General features: G+C 35.4%; 2 protein-coding genes and 1 pseudogene across 2 annotated transcripts in view; 2 read left to right on the top strand and 1 right to left on the bottom strand.

Annotated features, from left to right (window-relative positions):
* The window catches only part of LOC131548447 (ras-related protein Rab-3C-like), a 30154-nt gene extending 15875 nt beyond the window's left edge, over positions 1 to 14279 (bottom strand). Inside the window, exons 1-3 of the mRNA XM_058789711.1 lie at positions 14154 to 14279; positions 13374 to 13591; positions 11767 to 11976 (exon numbers count right to left, since the gene is read on the bottom strand). Of these exons, the coding sequence (XP_058645694.1) occupies positions 11767 to 11976; positions 13374 to 13397 (234 nt within the window). The 5' untranslated portion in view covers positions 13398 to 13591; positions 14154 to 14279. The remainder of the gene's footprint in view (positions 1 to 11766; positions 11977 to 13373; positions 13592 to 14153) is intronic.
* Positions 14226 to 17815, top strand: LOC131548446 (ATP synthase subunit C lysine N-methyltransferase-like; annotated as a pseudogene).
* A 2091-nt stretch (positions 17816 to 19906) lies between these two features.
* Positions 19907 to 24435, top strand: plk2a (polo-like kinase 2a (Drosophila)). The gene is made up of 14 exons (XM_058789279.1): positions 19907 to 20149; positions 20416 to 20523; positions 20609 to 20725; positions 20823 to 20952; positions 21126 to 21309; positions 21397 to 21595; positions 21693 to 21840; positions 21925 to 22019; positions 22101 to 22236; positions 22334 to 22414; positions 22498 to 22657; positions 22737 to 22866; positions 23332 to 23442; positions 23542 to 24435. The coding sequence occupies exons 1-14, from the start codon at positions 19946 to 19948 to the stop codon at positions 23731 to 23733; spliced, it is 1995 nt and encodes a 664-aa protein (XP_058645262.1). The 5' UTR covers positions 19907 to 19945; the 3' UTR covers positions 23734 to 24435.
* Positions 24436 to 24678: the final 243 nt, after the last annotated feature.

Raw genomic sequence — 24678 nt, 5'->3', positions numbered from 1 at the left:
ACATGTTTGGAAACAAGGAAAACTGGCTTCCTTTAAAATCATTATATCCTTCATTTCACCGCCTCCAAAACACCCATTAGATGCTTGTAATAAATGTTCTTATAGCACAGATTTGGTTTACGCACGGCCTTTTCTGTCTCTGACGCAAACAAAAGGCTGAAATGATGTTCTCTAAAAGACAGAGAAGATGATGGAGTCATTACTGTAACAGACTCAGATGTGAGACTGGTGCTGTTGAAAGGTCAAGCTGTCAAAAGTGCTGTGACTTATAATGGAGACGACACAACAACATCATACACTGTGACACAGGAAGAAAGATTTGGGGTTAGTGAGATTGTATAATGTTTTTGAAAGAAGTCTCTTCAAGGCTGCATTTATTTGATCAAAAATACAGTAAAAACAGTAATATTGTGAAATATTTTTACAATTTAGAATAGATGTTTTCTATTTGAATACATTGATTTATTCCTATGATGCAAATCAGAATTTTCAGCATCACTAATCCAGTCTTCAGTGTCACATGATCCTTCAGAAATCATTCTAATATGCTGATTTGAAGCTCACAGAACATTTCTTACTATTATCAGTTGTTTAATATAATTTGCTTCCAGGATTTATTTTTTTATTTAAAATTTTTTATTCATTATTATTTTTATTATTTATTAATTTAAAAAATACAATTATTTATTTTGAAAAATGGTACTGACCTGATATTCTGAACAGTAATATATACTAAATATACTAAAACAGGAAAACCTATTATTTATATAGTACATGTAATATATATATATAGCATTTAAATTCTATAATTATTTTTAATATTTTATAATAATACAATTATATATAATATTTTTGTATGTATAAATATATGCAGGTAAACACTGCTGTTTTGCTATATTGTCATATATAAATTAAAATTTTTAAATATGTCTTTGCATTAAAAAATGCATTAACTACTTTTTAACTAAAAAAAAGCAGGAAATATGAGATTTTCAAGCTCAAATGATGTTTGATTTTCCTCCTTTGCGCATTAAAAGATTAGAAAAGAGAGAGAGTATGGTTTTCATTTCCTGAATGACATAGCGGCGGTGGCGTCATTAAGGTAATGAAGAGCATGTTCGTTAATGCGTCACCCTCCTTCTGACAGGGCAGGTACGTTTGCACGCCATCCGACAGATTCATCCAACCCTGAGTTTTATTGATCTGTGACTTGTGTGGACTAACCCTTTATCCTTTCATTGGGCCAATAAATTAACGTTAGACAATCTGAGCGAGTCATTTAGGAGATGGGCTGTTACCTCCGTCCTCTGGGGCCGCTGCTAGACCGCGAGCACTGATTTGATTTAGAAGGGTGAATTGCTGTGAGTGAGCGAAAATACTTAAGATCAGCAGCTGAGCAAATGAGGACTGGTAAAAAACAGCTGACACTTTCACAGTCTGAGGGAGAGACGCTCGAGCAGAGATCTTTAAAGAAATCAGTTCATGCTTGCAAAGAAATTCACAGACAGCAAGTCAAAGTACAAAGAGAGAGAACCGCGACAGGCGATGAAGAAACGTCACACCTACAATATCACTACAGTTAATGATGGTTAAAACTCGTACAGTTTATACCGCAGTAGTAGATTTAAAAAATCTAACACCAAGCAAACTAGTGCAGACAGCTTTTTATAAAATGTGTTTCAATGTGTCGTAATATGCATGTGTCTGGCAAGACTGTTATTTTTGCCATAAGCAAACACGACTAAAACAGGCGATGAGCATTAGGATATTTAATGACAGATTTTTTTTATTGGTTTCTAGTTTTGCTAAACCCGCCCCTATAAAAAAAATCTCACTGGTCCAAATTTTTGCCCCATATAACTGAATATTAAGCAGGGTTATTTTAGTATTATTGAGAATGAGATACTATTATAGTTTTCATTAATGTTTTAAATTTATTTTTATTTAAATTTTTTTATTCCAGAGTTGTTGTTTTAAGTAACAAAAACTGTTTTATGATTTTAGTTTTAGTTAACCATACTAGCCCTGATATTAAGCACCAGACATGATCTTCTTTACTTCTGTTCTTCAAGATTGTTCTTCAAATTACTTCTTTACTTATACTTTTGATCATATATATATATATCTACATATCTATAATATCTATACATAACTTATAAATAAGTAATACATAATATTTATTACACTTCATTTTCATGGTATGAATAAATATGATAAAAATATTCTGATAATAATAATGAAAAATTAAGCTAAAAGGGCATACATTTTAAAAATAAATTATTTGTAAATTATTTGTAAATAATTTATTTAAAATAACACACACACACACACACACACATACATATATATATATATATATATATATATATATATATATGTACAGTCATTGCCAAAAATATCGGCACCCTTGGTAAATATGATCAAAGGAGCCTGTGCAAAAAAAATCATCTGCATTGTTAATCCTTTTGATCTTTTATTTTTTTTAAATCACAAAAATCGAACCTTTTATTGGATAATAAGAATTTAAAATGGGGGAAATATCATTATAAAAAAAATGTTTTTTCTCAAATACACGTTGGACACAATTATTGGCACCCCTAGAAATTCTTATGAGTAAAATATCTCTGAAGTATATTCCCAATCATATTCACAATTCTGAGCACTCCAGGGTGATTATGAACATGAAATTATCCAGCCATGGCTTCCTGTTTCATAGAAATTTAAATAGGAGGGAAAACAAACCCCAAATTCCCTTAATCATCGATCACAATGAGAAAAACCAAAGAATATATTTCTGATGTGCAGCAAAAGATAATTGAGCTTCACAAATTAGTGAAGTGGCTTTAAGAAAAGAGCTAGAGCAGTGAAAATTCCCATTTACACCATCAGGACAATAATTAAGAATTTCCAATCAACATAAAATGTTATGAAACTGCCTGGAAGAGGACGTGTGTCTATATCGTCCTAATGCACGGCGAGGAGGAGAGTTTGAGCGGCTAAAGACTCTCCAAGGACCACAGCTGGAGAATTGCAGAAAATAGTTGAGTCTCGGGGTCAGAAAACCTTTAAAAAAATTGTCAAACAGCACCTACATCACCACATGTTGTTTGGGAGGGTTTCAAGAAAAATTCTCCTCGCTCATCCAAAAACAAACTCCAGCATATTCAGTTATCAGACACGACTGGAACTTCAAATGGGACTGGCTTCTATGGTCAGATGAAACTAAAAAATGAGCTTTTTAGCAGCAAACACTCAAGATGGGTTTGGTGAACACAGGGACCCCATGCGTACAATGAAATATACTATATATAACCCTCTACAGACATCTTGGCAATTGAATCGCCATTGGCTAGTAAATTTTTTTAATTAATACCATATACGGATATGCATACTATATATATTTTATATTATTTCACACACACACACACACACACACACACACATACATATATATATATATATATATATATATATATATATATATGTTTGTAATATGGCACAGCTTTTTAAATATCGGAAAGTACACTCTTAACATCAGTCAGTCAAACATTATATTATGATAATCAAGTATCATTTAATGATAAAACTTCAGTAATTTGAATTAAAACTTGGTAACCATATGTGACCCTGGACCACAAAACCAGTCTTAAGTCGCTGGGGTATATTTGTAGCAATAGCCAAAAATACATTGTATGGGTCAAAATTATCAATTTTTCTTTTATGCTAAAAATCATTATAATATTAAGTAAAGATCATGTTCCATGAAGATATTTTGTAATTTTTTTATCACAAATGTATAAAAACTTTTTGTATCAAATTTTTGATTAGTAATATGCATTGCTAAGAACTTCATTTGGACAACTTTAAAAGCGATTTTCTCAATATTTTGATTTTTTTGCACCCTCAGATTCCAGATTTCCAGCTTATTTATTCAGCTTTCAGATGATGTATAAATCTCAATTTCGAAAAATTGACACTTAAAACTGGTTTTGTGGTCCAGGGTCACATAAATGAATGCATATTAGTCATTTTAACTAAACTTAGCTTTCTTTTTTTTTTTTGGTCATTCTGTGTTTCTGTAAAAAAAAAAATGGGGAAAAAAAAAACTAACAATAATACTGGTAAGATAATAATACTATGAATTCTACTAATAAGAACAATATAAAACACAGTAAAGATTAACAAGCTGCTGGATTCATGAATATTAATCAGGTTGTGTGCTTTCGCTCGAATTGATTTGCTGAAATAAAAACAGGGACAATAATAGGCGAGTGCCAGCCAATGAGATTGTCGTTTGCACATTAGTTCCGCCCACTATCGGAGAAACCGGCAGTTCTTAAAAGCTGAAGAATTCCAAAGGAACTCAGTTGTTTTGACAGGAAAATACAACAAAGAATATCGTTTACATGTAGCGCGTCAATTCTGCTTGGTATGTAAGACTCTCTCGCTCTGTATCTCTCTTTGCGTGTGTGAAAAAAAGCAAAGTGACGGTGAGTCGTGCGCCTTTACACTAAAAATATATCTGTGCTTAAAGGTCCCATGACATGCTGCTTTTTGGATGCTTTTATATAGGCCTAAGTGGTCCCTAGTACTGTATCTGAAGTCTCTTTCCCGCAGAATTTCAGCCACTACGAGCCAGTCCCACAATGAGCTTTCCTTAGGACTTGCCATTTCTGTGTCTGTAGCTTTAAATGCTAATGAGGAGGAGAGAGACGGGGCAAGGTGGAGGGTGGGTGTGTGGCCTTAACCAGCTTGCGCTACCATGCGCTAATGTTGACAGTGGATGTATCGCAATGGCTCGTAGACACACAGTCGTTCAAGCTTTTCAGTTTGACCCAGAATCTGATCCGGATGGAGAAGCACCGGATGAAGAAGTTGCAACTCAGCGGCTACAGCAGGACGTCTCTGAATGGTTAGTTTAAAATATTGTGTCTGGATATGGTACTTTACTTGGTTTGTTTGTGTATGCTGTTACAGTTATTATCATGTAGCTAATGCTAGCCATAGGCTCGGATGAAGGAACTAAAAAATACTTCGGTGTTCATTTGTACATCCAAACACTGAGCAACTGTCATGCTTCGCTTGTTTGCAAGCCATGATGTCTCTCGAGGGGGAAAAAAATACTATACTGTATATATATATATATATATATACACGTGTGTGTGGTTTTTATTTATCCCTTTATAAATAATATACACTTATATAATAATATTACACTTCATAACATATACTTTTCTTGGCATGAATAAAGATGATTTCATTTTCGGAAGAATATTAATGTGGTTTCAATGATAAATTAGGTTTTCAAATGTCTGTTTTTTTTTCAGCTGAAAGGCCTTTAGTTTTCTTTTGGTTCTTCAGATTTCTTATCATAACAACACAGGCACAATTCAAGCGAACAAATTTAGCATCGCTTTTAGGACTTTTGCTTTCTGAACGGCGTGCACACAAAAGCATAGAGAAAATCTCTGTGAATGAAAGGAGACATACGCCATGGGGAAAAGAAAACATGCGCGCACACACACACACACATGAACTCACTCACCTCCTCGTTCTACCTCTACGATTTCTCCCAAAAGGCTTCGTGGTTGAACGAGTGAGTGTAAAAATAGCTCAAGATGAATAGTCATGTCATCGGTGGTGGCGTCTCCTCTGACCACGAAGCACATGGACGACGAACGCACAGAGTTTTTGGGAAGAAATGAAGCGTTTAAAGTACAGGACTGGTAAGGTTTTAAATCTAATACTAAACTGATAATAATTACACTCCCATCCCATGACTGCAAATAAGATTACAGACATGAGATCTTAATTTAATAAGCAACTAAGTAGGCTATAAATGACAAAATACAAGACAGAAAGCAAACGTCCTCTATCTTTGATTGTAAGCAGTGATAAGACATTTGACTATTTTAAGATTGTCAGCCATTTTATGAATTATAAATTCTATTCATTCTATATATTAATATTGTGTCAGTGAATTCCATACCTCATTGAGAAAATGTTAAACTTTTTTGTTGCAAAGGTTTTTGAGTGAATTCTGGCTAAATATTGTGTATATCACACACACACACACACACACACACACACACACACATATATATATATATATATATATGAGAGAGAGAGAGAGATAGATAGATATAGATATATAGATATATGTGCAATTTAATAATAGCAAGTGAGATTTATTATACACAATATTCACTCAGAAATATTAGAAATTGAAAATATTTATTATCCATTGATTTTGTTTTTGAGAAACTGGCTTGAGTAATAGATAAATTATATAAATTATATATTTATACTGTTACAGTGAGCTCCTTAATCTACCAACAGCTTTGTCAGAATATAATAAACAATTTCAGCAAAGCCAACTTTAGTAAATGTTATGCAAAAGAAATTTAACTTGCTATCATTAAACTCCATATTTTATATATGTATATATATATGTATATACACATACACACACATACATACTGTATATACAGGTGCATCTAAAAAAAAATTGAATATCATGAAAAAGTTCATTATTTTTTGTACCTTATTTCAAAAAGTGAAACTTTTATATATTCTAGATTCATTACATGTAAAGTAAAACATTTAAAAAGTTTTAATTTTAATGATTAGAGCTTACAGCTCATGAAAGTCAAAAATCCAGTATCTCAAAATATTAGAAGATTACTGAAGGCTCCATCTATGGGATATTTTCAAGAGAGAGATGAGAAACAGTCGATCCAACAATACAGACGAGCTGAAGGCTAATAGTGCCTCAAATGTAAATATATATATATATATATTTACATTTGAGTTTCAATAAATGACCAACCCTACAGTATAAATTCCGGGTATCTCTTGTTCTTTGAAACCACAATAATGGGGAAGACTGCTGACTTGGCAATGGTCCAGAAGACAATCATTGACACCCTCCACAAAGAGGGTATGTCACAGAAGGTCATTACTGAAAGAGGTGGCTGTTCACAGAGTGCTGTATCAAAGCATATTTAATGAAAAGTTGACTGGAAGGAAGGAATAGAGTAGGAAAAGGTGCACAAGCAACAGGGATCACAGCAAGCTTGAGAATACGGTCAAGCAAAGCTGATTCAGACACTTGGGAGAGCTTCACAAGGAGTGGACTGAAGCTGGAGTCAGTGCATCAAGAGTCACCACGCTCAGACGTCTTCAGGAAAAGGGCTACCAAGCCACTTCTGAAACAGAAACAACGTCAGAAGCATCTTACCTGGGCTAAGGTAGGCATTTCAGCATTTCATTTGTAAATCAAGGTCTGGAGTCTAGAGGAGGACTGGAGAGGCACAGAATCCAAGCTGCTTGAAGTCCAGTGTGAAGTTTCTGAAGTCAGTGATGATTTGGGGTGCTGTGACGTCTGCTGGTGTTGGTCCATTGTGTTTTATCAAGTCCAAAGTCAATGCAGCCATCTACCAGGAGATTTTGGAGCACTTTATGCTTCCATCTGCTGACAAGCTTTATGGAGATGCTGATTTCCTTTTCCAGCAGAACTTTAGCACCTGCCCACACTGCCAAAACCACTTCCAAGTGGTTTGCTGACCATGATATTACTGTCCTTGGTTGGCCAGCCAACATGCCTGACCTGAACCCCATATGGAATCTATGGGATATTTTCAAGAGAAAGATGAGAAACAGTCGATCCAACAATACAGACGAGCTGAAGGCTCAATAATGCCTCAGCGGTGCCACAGGCTGATCGCTTCCATGCCACACCTCACTGATGCTGGAGTTTGAGCTAAACGAGCCTCGACCAAGCATTGAGTGCATAAATTAACATACTTTAAAGAACTTGAACTTTTCTGTTTTGTAAATCCTTTTTTTGATTGATCTTAGGAAATATTCTAATATTTTGAGGTACTGGATCTTTGACTTTCATGAGCTGTAAGCTCTAATTTTGAAATGTTTTACTTTACATGTAATGAATCTAGAATATGTGAATGTTTCACTTTTTGAAATAAGTTACAAAAAATAATGAACTTTTTCACGATATTCAAATTATTTTATATGCACCTGTATATATACAGTATATCTCAGAGACAATCAACATAAAATTAAACAAGTATTGCATTAATTTGTTAGTTAATTAAGCAGTCATGGATTTCAGCTTACAATATTAAAATAATATAATACTGATATACAGTAAATACAGCATATACAGTGAAACGCAGTAAGTGAACTCTCTGTATCCCGGATGTTATGCGATTAGAGCAGGTTCAGAGGTGTCAGGTGATCACAGAGTGATCTTAATAATACATGTGAGGTACGTGGGAACACTTCCTATTATGTTTCTTCTCAGAAACACGTAATTAGTTCATTGTAAAATCTCCACAACGAGCGTGAGGTGATATCTGAGAGTCTAGTTTCTTGACACACTTCTACAACCCTCTTCATTGAGAGCAAGGGGTGCAACGCTACTAAAACATGCGCTTGCAATGTATGCAGCTCTGTTGATTATAATGGATGCGTTCTATCAGGGCTAGACAAGTTTAGCTTATTAGCTTTAACATTTTGCCTTAACAACAGCAATAAAGTTACTTGTCACTTTCTGGCCTAGCACAGTAATTATCAGGCGTCCTGAGATGTGCATTGTCACTTTAAATGGCATGCCGGGACAGATTGGAAAGCTTTTCACTGGATTGATTGACTTGCATTCTTGAAACGCAAAATGAAGCCGCTCAGATCTATAATGCTAAATGAGCTATTCTCACGCCGCTGAATGAGACACATGATTCATAGCTGATGCGGCTGCGCTTCCTGGAACAAAACCATTGAGCCCAGCTGTTCCTGTCCTCTACATCTGGCTAATATAATAGGAGAACGACAGGAGCTATAAAGACCCTTGAGAATGTTTCACCACATTTATTCTGTGATGAACTCATGTCCTACATACCGAAATGTCCTAGGTTGCGTTTTGTGAAATAATAGCGCAACAAAATATTTAATCAAACAAAAACTGAGATAATTCAGCCTTTACTACGCTGAAAATGTATTTCTTTAAAAAAGTGGGATCTACAACTAAAATGATTATGAACAAACAATTTATTGATATAAAAGCATTAAATTAGCAGTTAAATGGTGAGTTCACTGATTTTCAACCAGCTTTGTATCGTTAAAAATCACAGCAGTAAGTAAACAAACAATGTGTATTATTTTTCTATTTCACCTGCACCAAAATATCCCATTTATAAGTCTTTTGAAGCCCCAGGGCTTTTTTATAAACTACATTTTTGCATGTTTTGCCTGTTAAAGGCAAAGTGTTGAAAATGCAAATTCACTGGAAGAAACATTTAGCTAAAAAAGCATATGTATATTGATATGATTAGAGGTCAACCGATTCATCGTTTTGCCGATTAATCAGCACCGATAGTTGATAACTATCGGTTATCGGCAAAAATCCATGCCGATAGTTTTCCGGTTTGCAACCATTGCTGGAGTGGCTGAGAAGGGTCCGCTGGCATTATACAGTATGTGAGCGGCCTCTAGAGGAGGAAATCACTGACAGCACGTGTTGTTTATTTTGACACGTGACACTGCGCGCTGCACAGAGCGGGAAACTCCAGACTCGCATTTAAATACAGCCGACAGAAAAGCCTGCCGCGGAACAGAGCGCCATTCACATAGATTTCTATTAAATTACATTATATTTGTCCCAAATCGTTGTGAATGTATGACTTCACCCTAGGCTATAAATTATGTATTGTGCATTTTTCAGCAAAACGTTTGTCTTTCTGTGGCTCTAATAAAGTCTGTATGCTTCATATAGAGAGCTGTAATACAGATCGCGCGTTCTCTTTCCGCTTGCTCTGCTTTTTTTAAACACCGAACTTCAAACTCATTTATGCCACATTGTTCATTCTTGAAGCAAACTTATGTCCTTTTGGTGATTAAATAATTTTTTTTAGACCGCCACTTGATTTGAACGCAAAGCGTCTGGTGTATGTGTGTGTGATACCTCTGAGTTCTCCTAGACTAGACCTAGGCGCTGCGCTTTTGTGTGACTAACTTTTTTTTTTTTTGATTAGATAATTATCAAATGTTAAAAAATAGAAGCAAATAAAGTGTGTGAGTACACATACAATATCCATATGTATGTAATTTTAATGCTTTGGCCTTGTGTAGATATTTAAAGATGGCCATCTTTAAGCATGACTGCTGAAATTAAATGGTAACACTTAACAATAAGAGTCCATTCGTGGCATTAATGAAAACTGTAGAAGTATGGTTCCTTGTTAGAGTGTTTTCATTTCAACATTCACTATTAGCTACTAATAGGCTACATTTTTAAATTTTAAAGTTTCTTCTTTTAACATTAGCAAACTATGAAATAACTTTAATGATCAATATAGTAAATAATATTAATATTTTTATTCATTTACAAAGTATGGTTCGGTACTGTTGCTGCTTTTTTTAAAGCACTAGCTCTCTTTCAGTATCCATTTTGAAAACTATCGGTTGATTAATCGGTATCGGCCAATGTAGTCCAACCTAGCTATCGGTATCGGTAAAATCCACTATCGGTCGACCTCTAGATATGATATGAAAAATGTTTTTATTACTTATACATAAATAATATATATTTATTAATATTTATTATACTTATACTTTTCTTGGTATTAATAAAGAAAAATACAGCTTTGTATTGCTACATTGTCGATAATATAAGTAAATGAACAATGTGTGTTATTTTTCTGTTTTGCCTGCACTAAGATATTTTTTTTCCTGTCTTTTCCACAGCCCTTTTTCACTGTTTTTTTTTTTTTTTTTTACTGTTTCTATTGCATAGACTGACAACTTTTATTAAAATTCTATCTTGCCAGTGGTGAATTACCCCTTTAATAACAGCTGTGCTTGTGTAAAAATGAATGATTGATCATATGATCAATGACTATGGAACTCAGGTTGATGTAAAACTGTCTGAATGAGCAATCAATCAGCATTCGCTCTCCACACATGACTTTAAAATAATGACGTTATTGAATCAATGATGTCAATGCCAATCAGTTTGGAAAACACATGCAGCAATTTTCAACACAGGCATTTGCTTCAGGCTACTTTCCATACAGCTTGTGCATTACCTATAAAAAAACATTACTGCTTTTCAATCAATCCGTATTGAAGATTTAATTCGCATTAAAGACAAAATAAAGTGGGGTGAACTATATTTGGTGTCATGAAAAGATGATTCTCCAAGGGCTGAATCACTCTGGCAAAACTGAATCTCCAATTGCATGCATGAAATCAGTTCGGTTAAAAACCTAAAAACCTTCCTGTATCTGTCTGGTTTCTGAAAGCATGCATACTAGACGTCTAACAAATGTACAAAACATCATTCCACTAAGCCACTTTTATCCATCATGTTTGTTCACCACCTGCTTTGAGCATTTCAGCCATTTTGAGTCACACTGACTCATATGTTTGTGCCAAAAAGACCGAATTTGCTAAATAATCTGATGCAACAAAGTGACTTTCGTTTAGTATTTTAGATAGTAAGGATCTTGTCATAGATTAGTTTAGCAATCATATTAAGGCAATGAATATCCATGCACAAGGAGTCAGATGTACCATTTACTTTTGAGAAGGAGAGAATATCGAACTAGAATATGCTGGCATCTGTCTAATTTAGTGGATTGCAACCCACCAGTTGAGAAGCACTGACCTGAGGCAAGCAAGACATCAATTTAACCGGCCTCATTTCAAGCTAGTCTAATGAAACCTGCTGTCTAATGTAGGCCAACTCACCCATATCTGCAGTTTGATTCTCTTGTCGTTCTTGTAGACGGTTTTGACTTTGAAATCGATGCCCACCGTGCTCACAAACGCTGACGTGAAGGAGTCGTCAGCGTACCGGAAGAGAAACGACGTCTTTCCTACACTGCTGTTGCCGATGATCAGCAGTTTGAACATGTAATCGAAGTTCTGGTCAGATCCTTCTTTCTGTGTCGCAGCCATCTGGAACGAGAAAAGACACTTTCGAACAGACAGCTCCGGCAACACAGATGTGCATTTTATCTCCACCAATAAATCAACAAAAAGCTTATCTGCATCTATTATGGAGCTACATTTCATAAGATAGCGGACACTAATCAAGCAATTTTAAACTAACAGTTTAAAAACAATAAAAATCTAACACTAAACACTAAACTTGTTTGATAATAATGACACTGTTATTATTTTTGATGATCAATATTATTTTTGTTTAATTGTCTGCTAACCAATGTAGAAACTAATTTTAATTTCTTTCATTTTAATTCCAAGTCTTTATAATCCGACTACAATATAATTATGAATAATAACAATAAAAATAATAATAATCTACTCTATTTACTCTGTTTTGTAATCAAAATTTGCAATTTTTCACTGTATTACATGTTTTTTTGCAATCTAAATTAATCTAAATAAATTTTTCGTAATCAAATAAAAAATTAATAAATTGTAAAAAAAAAAAAAAAAACTAAATTTAATTGAATATAAATAATATATAATTTTTATTGTAATATCAGATCTAATACTTCATGCATATCTAAGGAATAACTGTGAAAAACATTGCATACTTTGTATTTATAAATATAGCCTAATGTATATTTAAACAAAATATAAAAATTACAATGGTGTTAGCAGTACAGTAAAAATGTAAAGATAATTTGGATAAACCGATTATCGGTCTATAATTATTTGCAAATATAATCAGACCTAAATCTCTTTTTAAATATACTTAAAAAGGGTATTAAAAAAAGACAGATTTGACATATGGTTTAAATAACAGTAAAGACGAAACTTGTGAATTGGCTTTGAGAAGTACAGGCCTATTGAGCTTACTTCTACACATTACACAAACAAACTAAATGTTTAACACTAGATAGGCCTACAATAAAACAAATATCACATTTTATTTACGCTTGACATTAATCAAATTTAGAGCTTGTAATTGGCTGAAATAAATCATCCATAAAACCCACCCTCAAAGACCATCTTAAAAATACAGTCAAGCTGAGAATCTTTTAATTATGATAATGATCAATGTACAGAGAGGAAGCGATTAAAAGCTATAAAAATGCTTTAGTACAGGACTATCCCCCCAACCCCCCACATTACAGAGGGTTAGGGTGTGTTTCCATCAATAACAAATATCCATTTTATTCACCCTTACGTTCATTTGACCATAACGACAGATTTAATTATGGTGAGAACGAGGTTAATACGTTACAAAAATTAATTGTGATACATTTCGCCTTATATTCATTTCTATACAATTCGGAAATGCTCAGGAAAACTGGAATTACAATGAAACAACTTAATATTATAAAGCCACATATGACAACATAAGTTTTAAAAAGACAGGTTCAAACCTGCATGGATCCGTCCTGACGCATACTACCGAAGCCCAAAGATATTTGGCACAATAATTCAGTCGGTTCCCGGTGATGCTCGGATCACTCCGTGTCCTCTGAGCATCAGCACCAGCCGCTCCGCGGTGCGCGCTCCCGGCCGAGCCAACGTCACGCACTCGCGCATGCTGCTGGGAATTGTAGTTTTCTCGAAAAGAGCCGTTCAGCTGTTTGTAGTCCTAAAACCCGGAAGACACTTGGTGTTTTCGATTGATTATCAAATTTCCAGCTTTTGATGCACAGTAAAACAATATTCTTGTATATGTAAACTATTTACTACTTTTAATTAAAAAAAAAAAAACGTTTTCAAAATTCACGTTAACAACAAACCTCTCCAAATCATGTTAACAACAGACCTTACTTTAGTAAATATCCAAAACGTTCAAATTCAAGATGTATATAATTTATGTATAAATAAACAATATATTTATTTAAATATATATCAAATGTAACATAAATAAATAAATTAGTTTCTAATAAACTAGAAATAAATTAGTTGAGAAACATAATTCAGTACTCTACAGATTTATTTATTTATTTGCAGTAAAATAGATTAAAATCATACTGGATTAAACAAAGATTATTTATGGGCCTAATAATAATAATAATAAAATTGTAGTATTTTTGTTGTAATTAGAATAGGAAATATTTTAGATTCTTAACATATTTATTCACGGAATGGCGAAACCAACTATTTTTAACAGGTTTATATAATTACGTTTACTACGATGAAATATTTACCAGAGATTTGCAGAAGTCCAGAGGGCAGATCGATCTCTTAAATCTCATTGGTTTGGTATCTGTCAATCATTTTAATCTGGAAAGCCTCTGGAAACCCTGGCAGGAAGTAGTTAAGGCAAACATTCTCATATTCAAATATATTTTAAGTTAAAAGATGGCCTACTTTAGTGTCTTAGGCAGATTAATATTTAGATTTTGCTCAATATTTCAGTGCCGAGAGAGTCTGTCAGCGGTATCGATTGAGATGTGTAACGCTACAGGACATGTTTCAGTTTGATTTCACCTTTACTGTGGCATTTAGAAACATTTGCAGGCAAGTTTAAAACGCAAAGATTGTTCGTTCACCCTGTCGAGCACATTTTGTTTGTTTGGCTGCAGTGTCCGCGGTCATTTGACACACGACGTGAATGAGTTACGTTTTCCTTTTGCGTCGGATTGTTGCAGCAGCGCGACCTCTTCTGGCGGCTCCAGTGTAATCGACCTATATATTATTAAAATATTTAGTCTGCATAGAATAATGGTGTTGGTTTTTAGTCAGAGCCAATCGAATTTTAATATAGTTATCTATAAAACATTTAGCTATAGAATTTTAAAATAATACATGTATTAAGTATTTGTTAAAGCTTTTGCAAATATCTGGCAAACATTTAATCGTATGGAAACAATTAAATGAACCTGAATGTATTTAAGTATAAATGTATAAAACAAATCTAAAGGAATGCTAATAATAATTCCAATTATTATTTCAATATTTCGACAAGAGTAGCCTACTAAAAATTCAATAAAATTGTAGTGAAAAACAGATTCTAAACTAAAACGGATTCAGTTTTGAGAAGCAAGATGTAATTACTCACAGCAGTGATGCAATGCTTTTATTTTAGTATTATGCATATACTTCTATAGTATTTATAAATATTTTGAACTGGATTTCTTTTTTATATTTTCAGTTTTAATTTGTATTGTATTTTTAGTAATTATAAATAAAATTTTGAAAATGTAATTTTCATTTCATTTTTAGTTTGAGTTATTTTAGTACTTCAACTTCAACCTATTAGTTAGTTAATCATTTTAGTTAGTAATTAAGTTAGTAGGCAACATTTCTCATTTCTTTTAATTTTAGGTTTAATTTTTCACCTAATATTTACATTTTATTTGAACTTTATTTCTATATATATATTTGTTCCAGTGGTGGTGATTTTCTTTAAACCAATTTTTTTTTTTTTTTTTTTTTACAGTAAATGCATTTCTATTTAAAATTTTGTTGTTAGACTTTGATACCTGAAGAAAGAACAATTCTGTTAGCTTATGATTCTAATTTCAATCCTACAAACAATATAATGGACACTTAAGTTAAAAAAGCAATACGTTTGCCCTGAGATGCTTTACAGTGATGATATTTCTGCTGTTATTGAACACATTCCAGGATGGAGGACTGTATTGAGGTCATTCTTGAGGCGCACAGCAGCAGGTGGTTCAGTCATCAGCAGCCCGGCCCCAATGTCACCTTACTGATCTGATCTGCCTTCGCTGGAGTCTACGGACTCTGGGCCATGTTCTGCATGCCTGGACTCAGAGTCCCTTTCAGACTAAAGGTGCTTTGACTTTCTGCACATTTCTATCTTTAATAGAGAGAAGTTGAGACAAGCTAAGGAAGCTGAAAAGGTCTGGTATGATATTCTCCCAGGTGCCATTTTTACCTTCAACAAAAGAACAAACTCTAAATGTTATCAAGCTTCTAGAAGGACACAAAGGCCGTCTGGCTGACCTGGGATCAGGCGATGGACGTTTGGTAAGTCATGGATAAAATGTCAGGTTTTGGAGCTTATACTTCCTCTCATGTAGTAACTGTCCTATTCTGAAATGCAGGTTTTTGCAGCATCGTCAATGGGATTTCAATGCACAGGTTTTGAAATACACTCCATATTATTGGCCTACTCTAGGAGTAAAGCATGGTGGCGTGGAATACCACACACTGATATTCATTTAGTCAAACAGGACCTCTGGAAGGTAAGCTTTATACATACGTATTTCAGGTATTTTACATGATGTCAGACACGTCTATAGCTTTCCTTACTGCAGCTCTTTGATATTTCAGACTGATCTGTCCCAATACAGAAACGTGACCGTGTTTCTGGCTCCTGCAGTGGTATGTTGCTGGATTGACATGTGGGGGCGCTATAAGATCATATAATTCATTTTCTGTCCGTTATCAACTTGCAAATCCCACATGCATTTCATGAAGTTTAAGTATTTTCATTTTTATAAAATGCTGACACTTATTTTGTGTCCTTGCTTACATTAAAACATGCGAGTAAGCTTCAATATGTTAACTTTAGTTAACGCATAAGATGTAAACCTTTTTTATAGCATTTATTAATTTTAATTTAATTTAAAGTTAAATTAATTTATAAATACGGTATTGTTCATTGTTAATTCATGATGCATGAATTATGTTAATATAAGAAAACTGGAATTGACATGAATTAATAAATGTTAATTGCATTAGTTATTGTAAATGTATTGTAAACTGTTAAAGTATTATTTATTGACTACAGTAGTTTTTAATGAATGTATTATTAATGAATTAGTTTTTATTTTTGTATTTACCCCATTTTACTTTAAATGTAAAGTTTTAATAACTGACATTTTATTAGCTTTTGCTATTTTTTGTAATTTGTATATAACTTTTAATTTTTATTTTAGTTTTAGCTATTTTAGTACATCAAGTTAAACTAAATGAAAATGAAAAATACAGCTGAAAAATACATTTACATTGCATATATACATATGCACACACACACACACACACACACATATATATATATATATATATATGTACTCCATTTAACATTTTCTTTCAGTTAATGTTTATTTCAAGTAAGGAAAATGTTTTTTTTTTAATGGTTTTAGTTAACTATACTAAACCTAAGTGTTAGCAAAACATCTTAGCTTGACTTTTTGTAAAGCATATGAGGGTTGAAGATTTTTAATGATGATTTATACATGTTAACGTGGCAGATGGGGGCTCTGGAAGAGAAGTTGTTAAAGGAACTTCCTGAGGATGCCAAAGTCATTGTGTGCCGTTTCCCTTTTCCTCACTGGCCCCACAGCTGCACTGCTGGATCTGGATTAAACCAGATCTGGGTTTATGATGTCCACACTGCTAGACAACCGTCCAGAACATCTTCTCACCAATCGCAGGCCTGAACCAGCCTTCTGGTCTCTAGTGAGCGGTCCATTCTCGTGGTGACAAACAAGCCACATGCAGCTCAGAAATCGAGATATTTTGCTCTTAATAAAAGCCTTAGATGATTAATGGTTCTGTGTGACTGTCAAAACTATTTCCAAATCCTAATCCAAAGCGAGCTGAAGTATTTGATGCGTGATGTTAAATAAATTGCTTGCCTTGTATTGGACAAACACTGTACATTGGGATCTAAAAGTCGGAGATCACTAATGAAAATGCTTCTATTTTACATTTTTTACTATTTAATCAGCTTATAAGAAGTTCAACTAAAAAACGGACATATATTTCAGAGTTTCCTAGCATTTCCAGCATGATTTAAGCAAGGTTATTATTATTTTATTCAAATAAAATCGTGTTGCTTCAAATAAAACAAACATCAACAAATATTACTGTAATAACAAAAATATATTAAAAATATTTTGATAAATTAATAATTAAAAATCAAAATGAACAAAAACTAGACATTTAAAAAATAAAGATAATGAAAATGACAAACACAACAAACTAAAATTTAAAATGAAAATGAAAATGAAAGCGTAATAGAATAGTATCTCAAATAACACTGGAATTGCGATGACTCAAAGCATCTTGAATTTCAAATGTTTCTGTCAGTACAAAGAGTCACATGATCAATGCCACTCACTCAACATGGTCTCAAGACTTTTGCAAATCATTGAATGTCTGTCATATTAAAATTCAGTAAAGGAGCATGAATGAAACGCCCTCAAAATGTTATCTTGCATTCAGTTGGGATGGTTATTAGAGATATAATACATAAACATCTAATATTCATGAGAAGCCATATGTGAAGTTGCCTTGCATGTCTTGGATACCCAGAATAGATCTGTCACGTTTACATACTTATTATCACACTGTCCGCTATTTTACCTTCTGAAAACTGATGCTGTTGGCTGGAAAATAAAGCTTGTGTTTTTATGCAATGTCCAACTAACCCTGCAAACACAAGCTCCTCACTATTCATGTCTTTACACCCTGCTACAGAAGAACCTTCCAGGCTGCAGTTTGACATCACTGATGAATAAGTCATTAGACATGTGGTCAGCTAGACATAAAAAGCAATAGGAAAAAAAAGTGAAAATGGGATCTGCTTTTAATTTTACATTGTTACTGCACTGTGAATCTGCATTGTTTGCATGCAATCAATATAAATGTTTACCTGTTGAATTTAACTATAAATAACTGAATTCTGCATGTAAACACTTTATATTTTAGGACTTGAAAACCATCCTTCTCAGAACCACAGAACAGCATCAACACACTTCAGAGGATCCAAACAAAAGTAAACATTTTCCCACTCTTTCTCAAGACCACTAAAAAACAAAAACAAAACAGGGCATTGTATAAAATGTGTTACCTTAATTTGCAGAACACTGAAAACTGATGGTCATTTAGTTGAATAAAGGGTCCTTGAGGTAGGGCAGTTTTCTGGACGGGAATGTTTAACACTTAGATGCTGTTAGATGCTGAGCGCACCTTGCAAAAAGAAAAGCTGTTGTAAAGACAAAAAATGCATTAGCCATGACCTTATGTAAATATGTGGGGGAAATGGTAAAAACACAAACATTTATTTGATTTCTATAATTTAGACTCTAAATATAATATTATGATCTATGTATGTTAAATGCTTCTTATATATCTAAATCAATAATGTTATTATAAATCTGTTGGCTGTGTGTAACAGGAGTGTCAGTATGAGTCATACATGCGCCACACAACCAAATCCATTCAAACCAGTGTCATCCACCACATGGTGGCGCTGGAGAGCTTTACTGTAATATACACTCTCTAAAACATGCCCATGCATGTCCTACTCAAACTTATAGATACAAAATAACAAACTAGATGGACAGATTGAATAAAGCAATATTAAATGAATAAAATGCGTGAAAAATCTGAAAAATAAAACATTTATAAAACACATTGTAAGATACAGAGGGTTTAGAAGTATAGATAAATAATAATAATAATAATAATACAAATATAATTGAAAAATATGAAAATAATAATATTAAATTAAACATTTTACTTAAATTTAGTGTAGGCTAATAAAAGTCATTACAACTGTGCTTTACAGATCTGTCTATTCTCAGGAATAAAATAATCCATATGAAGGGATCAGATGCAAAAGCCTCAAAGTTCCGTCTGAAATATTCTTCTAAAATGAGAATTTTTATCAGGCTTCTATGTGTGGCTTCAGTAATTTCACTTTAGTTGAATGGCAATGAATAAGTTATTTTCATTGCCATTAAAGTGAAATAACTGGACATAAACATAGGAGCCTGAGAAAAATGCTCAGCTTAGAAGAAAATTTCAGACGGAACTTAGAAGCTTATGCATCTGAACTCTTCATATGTCACAGCACAAACCATAACATTGATTTTGCGATTCAAGTCGCTGTTCAGAGACGCGCGTCTAGTTCCAGCTCCGCGTGACGCGCCAGTGAAAATAAAATAACTGGGCGGAGCGGCGCGCGCATGTATAAGAGCGAGGCTCTGTGGTGATTCCTCCCAGTCTGGACTCGAGCATGGACATACTCAGGACTATAACACACCACCACCACCATCACCATCAGCCTGTGAATAACGGCAAGATGTGTGAACACAGACCCACCGAGAACAGACGAGGGAAATCAGAGGATAATAATGCTCATGCCACGCAGGAAATGTCACGCATCATCTCGGATTCAGCCACTGGGAAATGTTACTGTAGAGGAAAAGTTTTGGGCAAGGTAAATATTTTACATCTGACTTAGGAAAAAGTAATACCATAGTATTTTTGGAGCACCATTTACATACCATAGTACAGTAATATGATAATACCATGCTACATATGAATGCCAATAGTACTTTGAAAGTGTTTATTTTGGATTTTATGTTTCAAATCAATAAAATAGTTATGCATAAATTTACATAAGATGTTACCAGTTGAAGATATTATATGTAATGCTCTAGTTTGTCATTGTCTTACAATGCATGCTCTCTCTCACTGTTGCAGGGTGGTTTTGCCAAATGCTATGAATTTACAGATCTGAGCACAGGCAAAATGTATGCAGCCAAAATCATTCCACACACGCGTGTTTCCAAACCTCACCAAAGGGAAAAGGTAACTTGCTTTCCTGTTGTAACGTATTTGCTCCTGGCTGCATTGCTTGAATTGTTTATTAAGCTTGCAGCCATTTTATTGACAGATCGACAGAGAAATCGAATTGCACAGAGCCCTGCATCACAAACACATCGTTCACTTCTACCACCATTTCGAGGACAAAGACAATATCTACATTCTACTTGAATATTGCAGCAGACGGGTGAGTGCTATTGACATCCTTCTTCGATTGATGAAACTGATCTTGTTGGAAATATTGTTGCTCACGTACAGTTTTTTTTTTTTTTTTTGTTCTTCAGTCACTAGCTCATATTCTCAAGGCCCGAAAGGTGCTTACAGAACCAGAGGTTCGGTACTACCTTAGACAGATCGTCTCGGGGTTGAAGTATCTCCATGAGCAAGAAATCCTACACAGAGACCTTAAACTAGGTAAGCAACTAGCAACTAATAATAAAGCCAACCTGTAGCTCAAATATGGCTGCAGCAATGCCAAAATCATGGGTTGAGTTCCCAGGGAATGCATAAACTGATAAAACGTGTACCTTGAATGAAATTCAAATAGATGTAAATGTAATAAACCCCAATTCTGTTGCTCTTCCCAGGTAACTTTTTCATCAACGAGTCTATGGAGCTCAAGGTTGGAGACTTTGGTTTGGCTGCAAAGCTCGAGCCAGTAGAGAACCGTAGAAGAACAATATGTGGAACACCAAACTACCTGTCGCCTGAAGTCCTCAATAAGCAAGGGCATGGATGTGAATCCGACGTGTGGGCACTCGGTTGTGTGATGTAAGTAAATTGACCAACTTTTCTCTTGGATTTCACGTAAATGTCATGGAAATGCTTATTTATAATGGACAATTTGCATCCCAACAGGTATACCATGCTTTTGGGAAGACCTCCATTTGAGACTACTAACCTTAAAGAAACATACCGGTGCATTCGGGAAGCACGATACTCCATGCCGTCGTCTTTGTCGCCCCAAGCCAAGCATCTCATCAGCAGTATGCTGGCCAAAAACCCAATGGACAGGCCACACCTCGATGACATCCTACGCCACGACTTTTTCTGCCAGGTGTGTCTCTTTGTGGAAACTAAACTATCTTGACCAGTTCCGACACAATGAAATATTCAGTGGCTTTGAGCTTGTTTTTTTCCCCCTCTTATATCAGGGTTTCACACCAGACAGACTGTCTGCTAACTGTTGCCATGCGGCCCCAGACCTTCACCACACCAGCCCTGCCAAGAGCTTCTTCAAGAAAGCCGCAGCCGCCCTGTTCGGTGGAAAGAAGGACAAAGCCAAGTACTTGGAGACTCAAAGTAAGCACTTACTAGTTTAACCTAAACCATTTCTGGATTACCCAAATTGCATAATCAGGCTAATGAACGTCTTCCTTCTGGCAGATAAACCAACCAAGGAGGAGGAAGACATAAACAGACTATGCCTTGACCTCCGGAAAACATCAATCAGCCCTCAACCCTGTAGACAAACTCTTGAGGTGAGCTCCTTCATCCTCCGTCAGAGTTGAGCAGATAGTTTAAGATTGCAACCTAACCCCACATTCCTTAATTTCCCACAGGACAGTAAACCCCCCATCCCAGCTGCTGGAAAACCAGCTGTCCAAACGAAGGACATCAGCAGCAAACAACACATTAAAGACAGCATTCGAATGATAGTGCGAGGAACCCTCGGGAGCTGCAGTAGCAGCAGCGAATGTACGTTGCACTTTTTTTTTTTTTTTTTCAAATTAAGGATGTTAATGGATGTTTTAATGCGATATCTAATGGGTTTTGGTGCTTTTTGTGTTTTCAGGTCTTGAGGACAGCACAATGGGAAGCGTTGCGGACACCGTGGCCCGAGTACTGCGAGGCTGTCTGGAGAACATGCCGGAAGGTGCGTATCAGACGAACTGAACGCCATCTGTTTCTCAAATGCAAAGTCACTTTTAATAATCCATTTTAATCTCTGGTTCACAGCTAATAACATTTCAAAAGAGAGCGTGAATGGCAGCTTCCAGTGGGTGACTAAGTGGGTGGACTATTCCAACAAGTACGGCTTTGGCTACCAGTTGTCAGATCACACAGTTGGCGTACTCTTCAACAACGGCACTCACATGAGCCTGCTGTCAGACAAAAAGTATGTTGAAGATCCCAGATGTCTTTTTAGCTTAAAAATCATTGATTTCATGAAGACTAACATGTCTTTTGACCTGCAGGACGGTGCATTACTATGCAGAGCTGGGACAATGTTCAGTCTTCTCCACTACAGAAGCCCCAGAGCAGTTTGTCGGCCAGGTCACCATCTTAAAATACTTTTCCCACTACATGGAGGAGAATCTGATGGATGTAAGTGTCCTCGCTTGGTTGAAATGTGATTGCTATCAAATCAAGTCACCATTGTTTATATACTGCAGCGCTTTATACAGTACAGATTCAAAGCAGCTTCACAATAATGAACAGGAATAGAGAACTTTTTCAAATGTGAGAAATTCTCAGCTCTAAAAAAGCCAGTAGTGTCCTTATTCAAGTTGAGTACAATCAAATTGTGAAACAAGTTCAATTCAGCTATAAGCAGCTCTACACAAGACAATAGTGTCGTTATTTAGTCAAAATAATTCAAGTCAAAAACAATGTCAGTGTTGTCAAAGTCATTTCAGGCAGCTCTACAGAAATCAATAGTGTCATTATTCAGCTCAAGTTTTGTTCAGTAGTGTCAGTGCAGAATATATCAGAGGAATATCGAGTGTCCTTAAACCCCAACTAAGCAATTGGCATCCGATTTTCTGATTACTACTTGCTATTCCTCAACAGGGAGGTGATTTACCCAATGTCACAGATGCAGGCAAACCCAGACTGTATCTTCTTCAGTGGCTCAAGTCTGATCGAGCACTCATGATGCTCTTCAACGATGGCACTTTCCAGGTAAAACTTCACGTTTGTACTTCTAGAATACATAAGCATCTACATACTGAGATGCTGACGTGAAGCTACTTGATTGCTAAACGCACGCTATTCCTGCAGGTGAACTTCTACCACGATCACACCAAGATCATCCTGTGCAATCAGAATGAGGAATACCTCCTGACGTACATCAACGAGGACCGCGTGTCCACCACACTGCGCCTCAGCACCCTGCTCGTGTCCGGCTGCTCGGCGGACCTGCGCAGCCGCATGGACTATGCACTTAACATGCTGCTGCAGAGATGCAACTGATGCGACAGACTGGAATACTTTGAAAGGACAAGAATGTGGACTACATACGGCTGGACGGGAGTGTCGAAGATGGGAGGAGATGTCATGGATTATGAGTTTTGCAAACGGACTGAACCGAGCTGGGCTGGAACCAGAGGCGATGATGAAATAATGACAAATAGATCTCGTTTAGGTCTTTTTTAATGCAGAAATCTTGCTTTGTTGAAGCCAAACGGAGGCGTTTATGTTGAGGCCAGGTGGTTTCAGCAAGGTGGGGTGGTTGGATGTAGCTCTCTTGAGAGCAGATTTCGTTTAACTGTGAAAACATTCCTGCTTAAGGACACGGGGCTGCGTCATGAAACGATCCGATGCTGTAGTTCTGCACGTTCGGTTCTTCCCATCCCTGTGTTGCGAGAAGAACCGGCTGCATTTCACTGTGTGGACACGACCTGCAATGCCATGGACATAACTTATTATCAGAAAGAACCCAGTATTTATTTATTTAATAAAGACGATCTTAGAATTGTGTCGGTGTGAGCACACGTTATTTAATTGTTCGTTACAATAATCGTGACTGGCGCTTTGTCCTTTTACTGTACGTCAATCTCCCGGGCCATCATGGGAGTTGCGACAAACTCATTATGCAAGGCCAATGGCAAAACCGCAATCTGCGTTTGTCTTGTCTTGATGTTTGTGTGAAGATTAAAGATGAATAATATCGTGGAGGTGTTGTATTTTGTTTCTTCTTTAAAGCGCAATTACCCCTATTGTCCCTGCATCTCCAGGGCCTCGATGAAGTGACTTCAAAAACACACATTATGCTTACAAAAGGGAAGAAAAACAAGAAAAGAGAGTGTTGTTTCGCCACCTACTGTCTGCCCAGCACAAGCTCCCTACGCTGCTCTGTCAAGCCCTCACATGCACTATATTAAAATGAGTAAAAAAACAGTACTTTTTTAATGCATT

This window comes from Onychostoma macrolepis, chromosome 10 (assembly GCF_012432095.1).
Source record: "Onychostoma macrolepis isolate SWU-2019 chromosome 10, ASM1243209v1, whole genome shotgun sequence".
NCBI classification, from domain to species: Eukaryota; Metazoa; Chordata; class Actinopteri; order Cypriniformes; family Cyprinidae; genus Onychostoma; species Onychostoma macrolepis.
The sequence above is the reverse complement of the archived record's forward strand: the minus strand, read 5'-3'. Positions and strand labels throughout refer to the sequence as shown.

Excerpts from the sequence above, each read along its gene's own strand:
- plk2a (XM_058789279.1), top strand. The coding sequence starts at position 19,946 with ATGGACATACTCAGGACTATAACACACCACCACCACCATCACCATCAG. Across the intron at positions 22,415-22,497 it reads TCTGGAGAACATGCCGGAAG|CTAATAACATTTCAAAAGAG; the intron begins GTGCGTATCAGA and ends TCTGGTTCACAG. Across the intron at positions 22,867-23,331 it reads TGGAGGAGAATCTGATGGAT|GGAGGTGATTTACCCAATGT; the intron begins GTAAGTGTCCTC and ends ATTCCTCAACAG.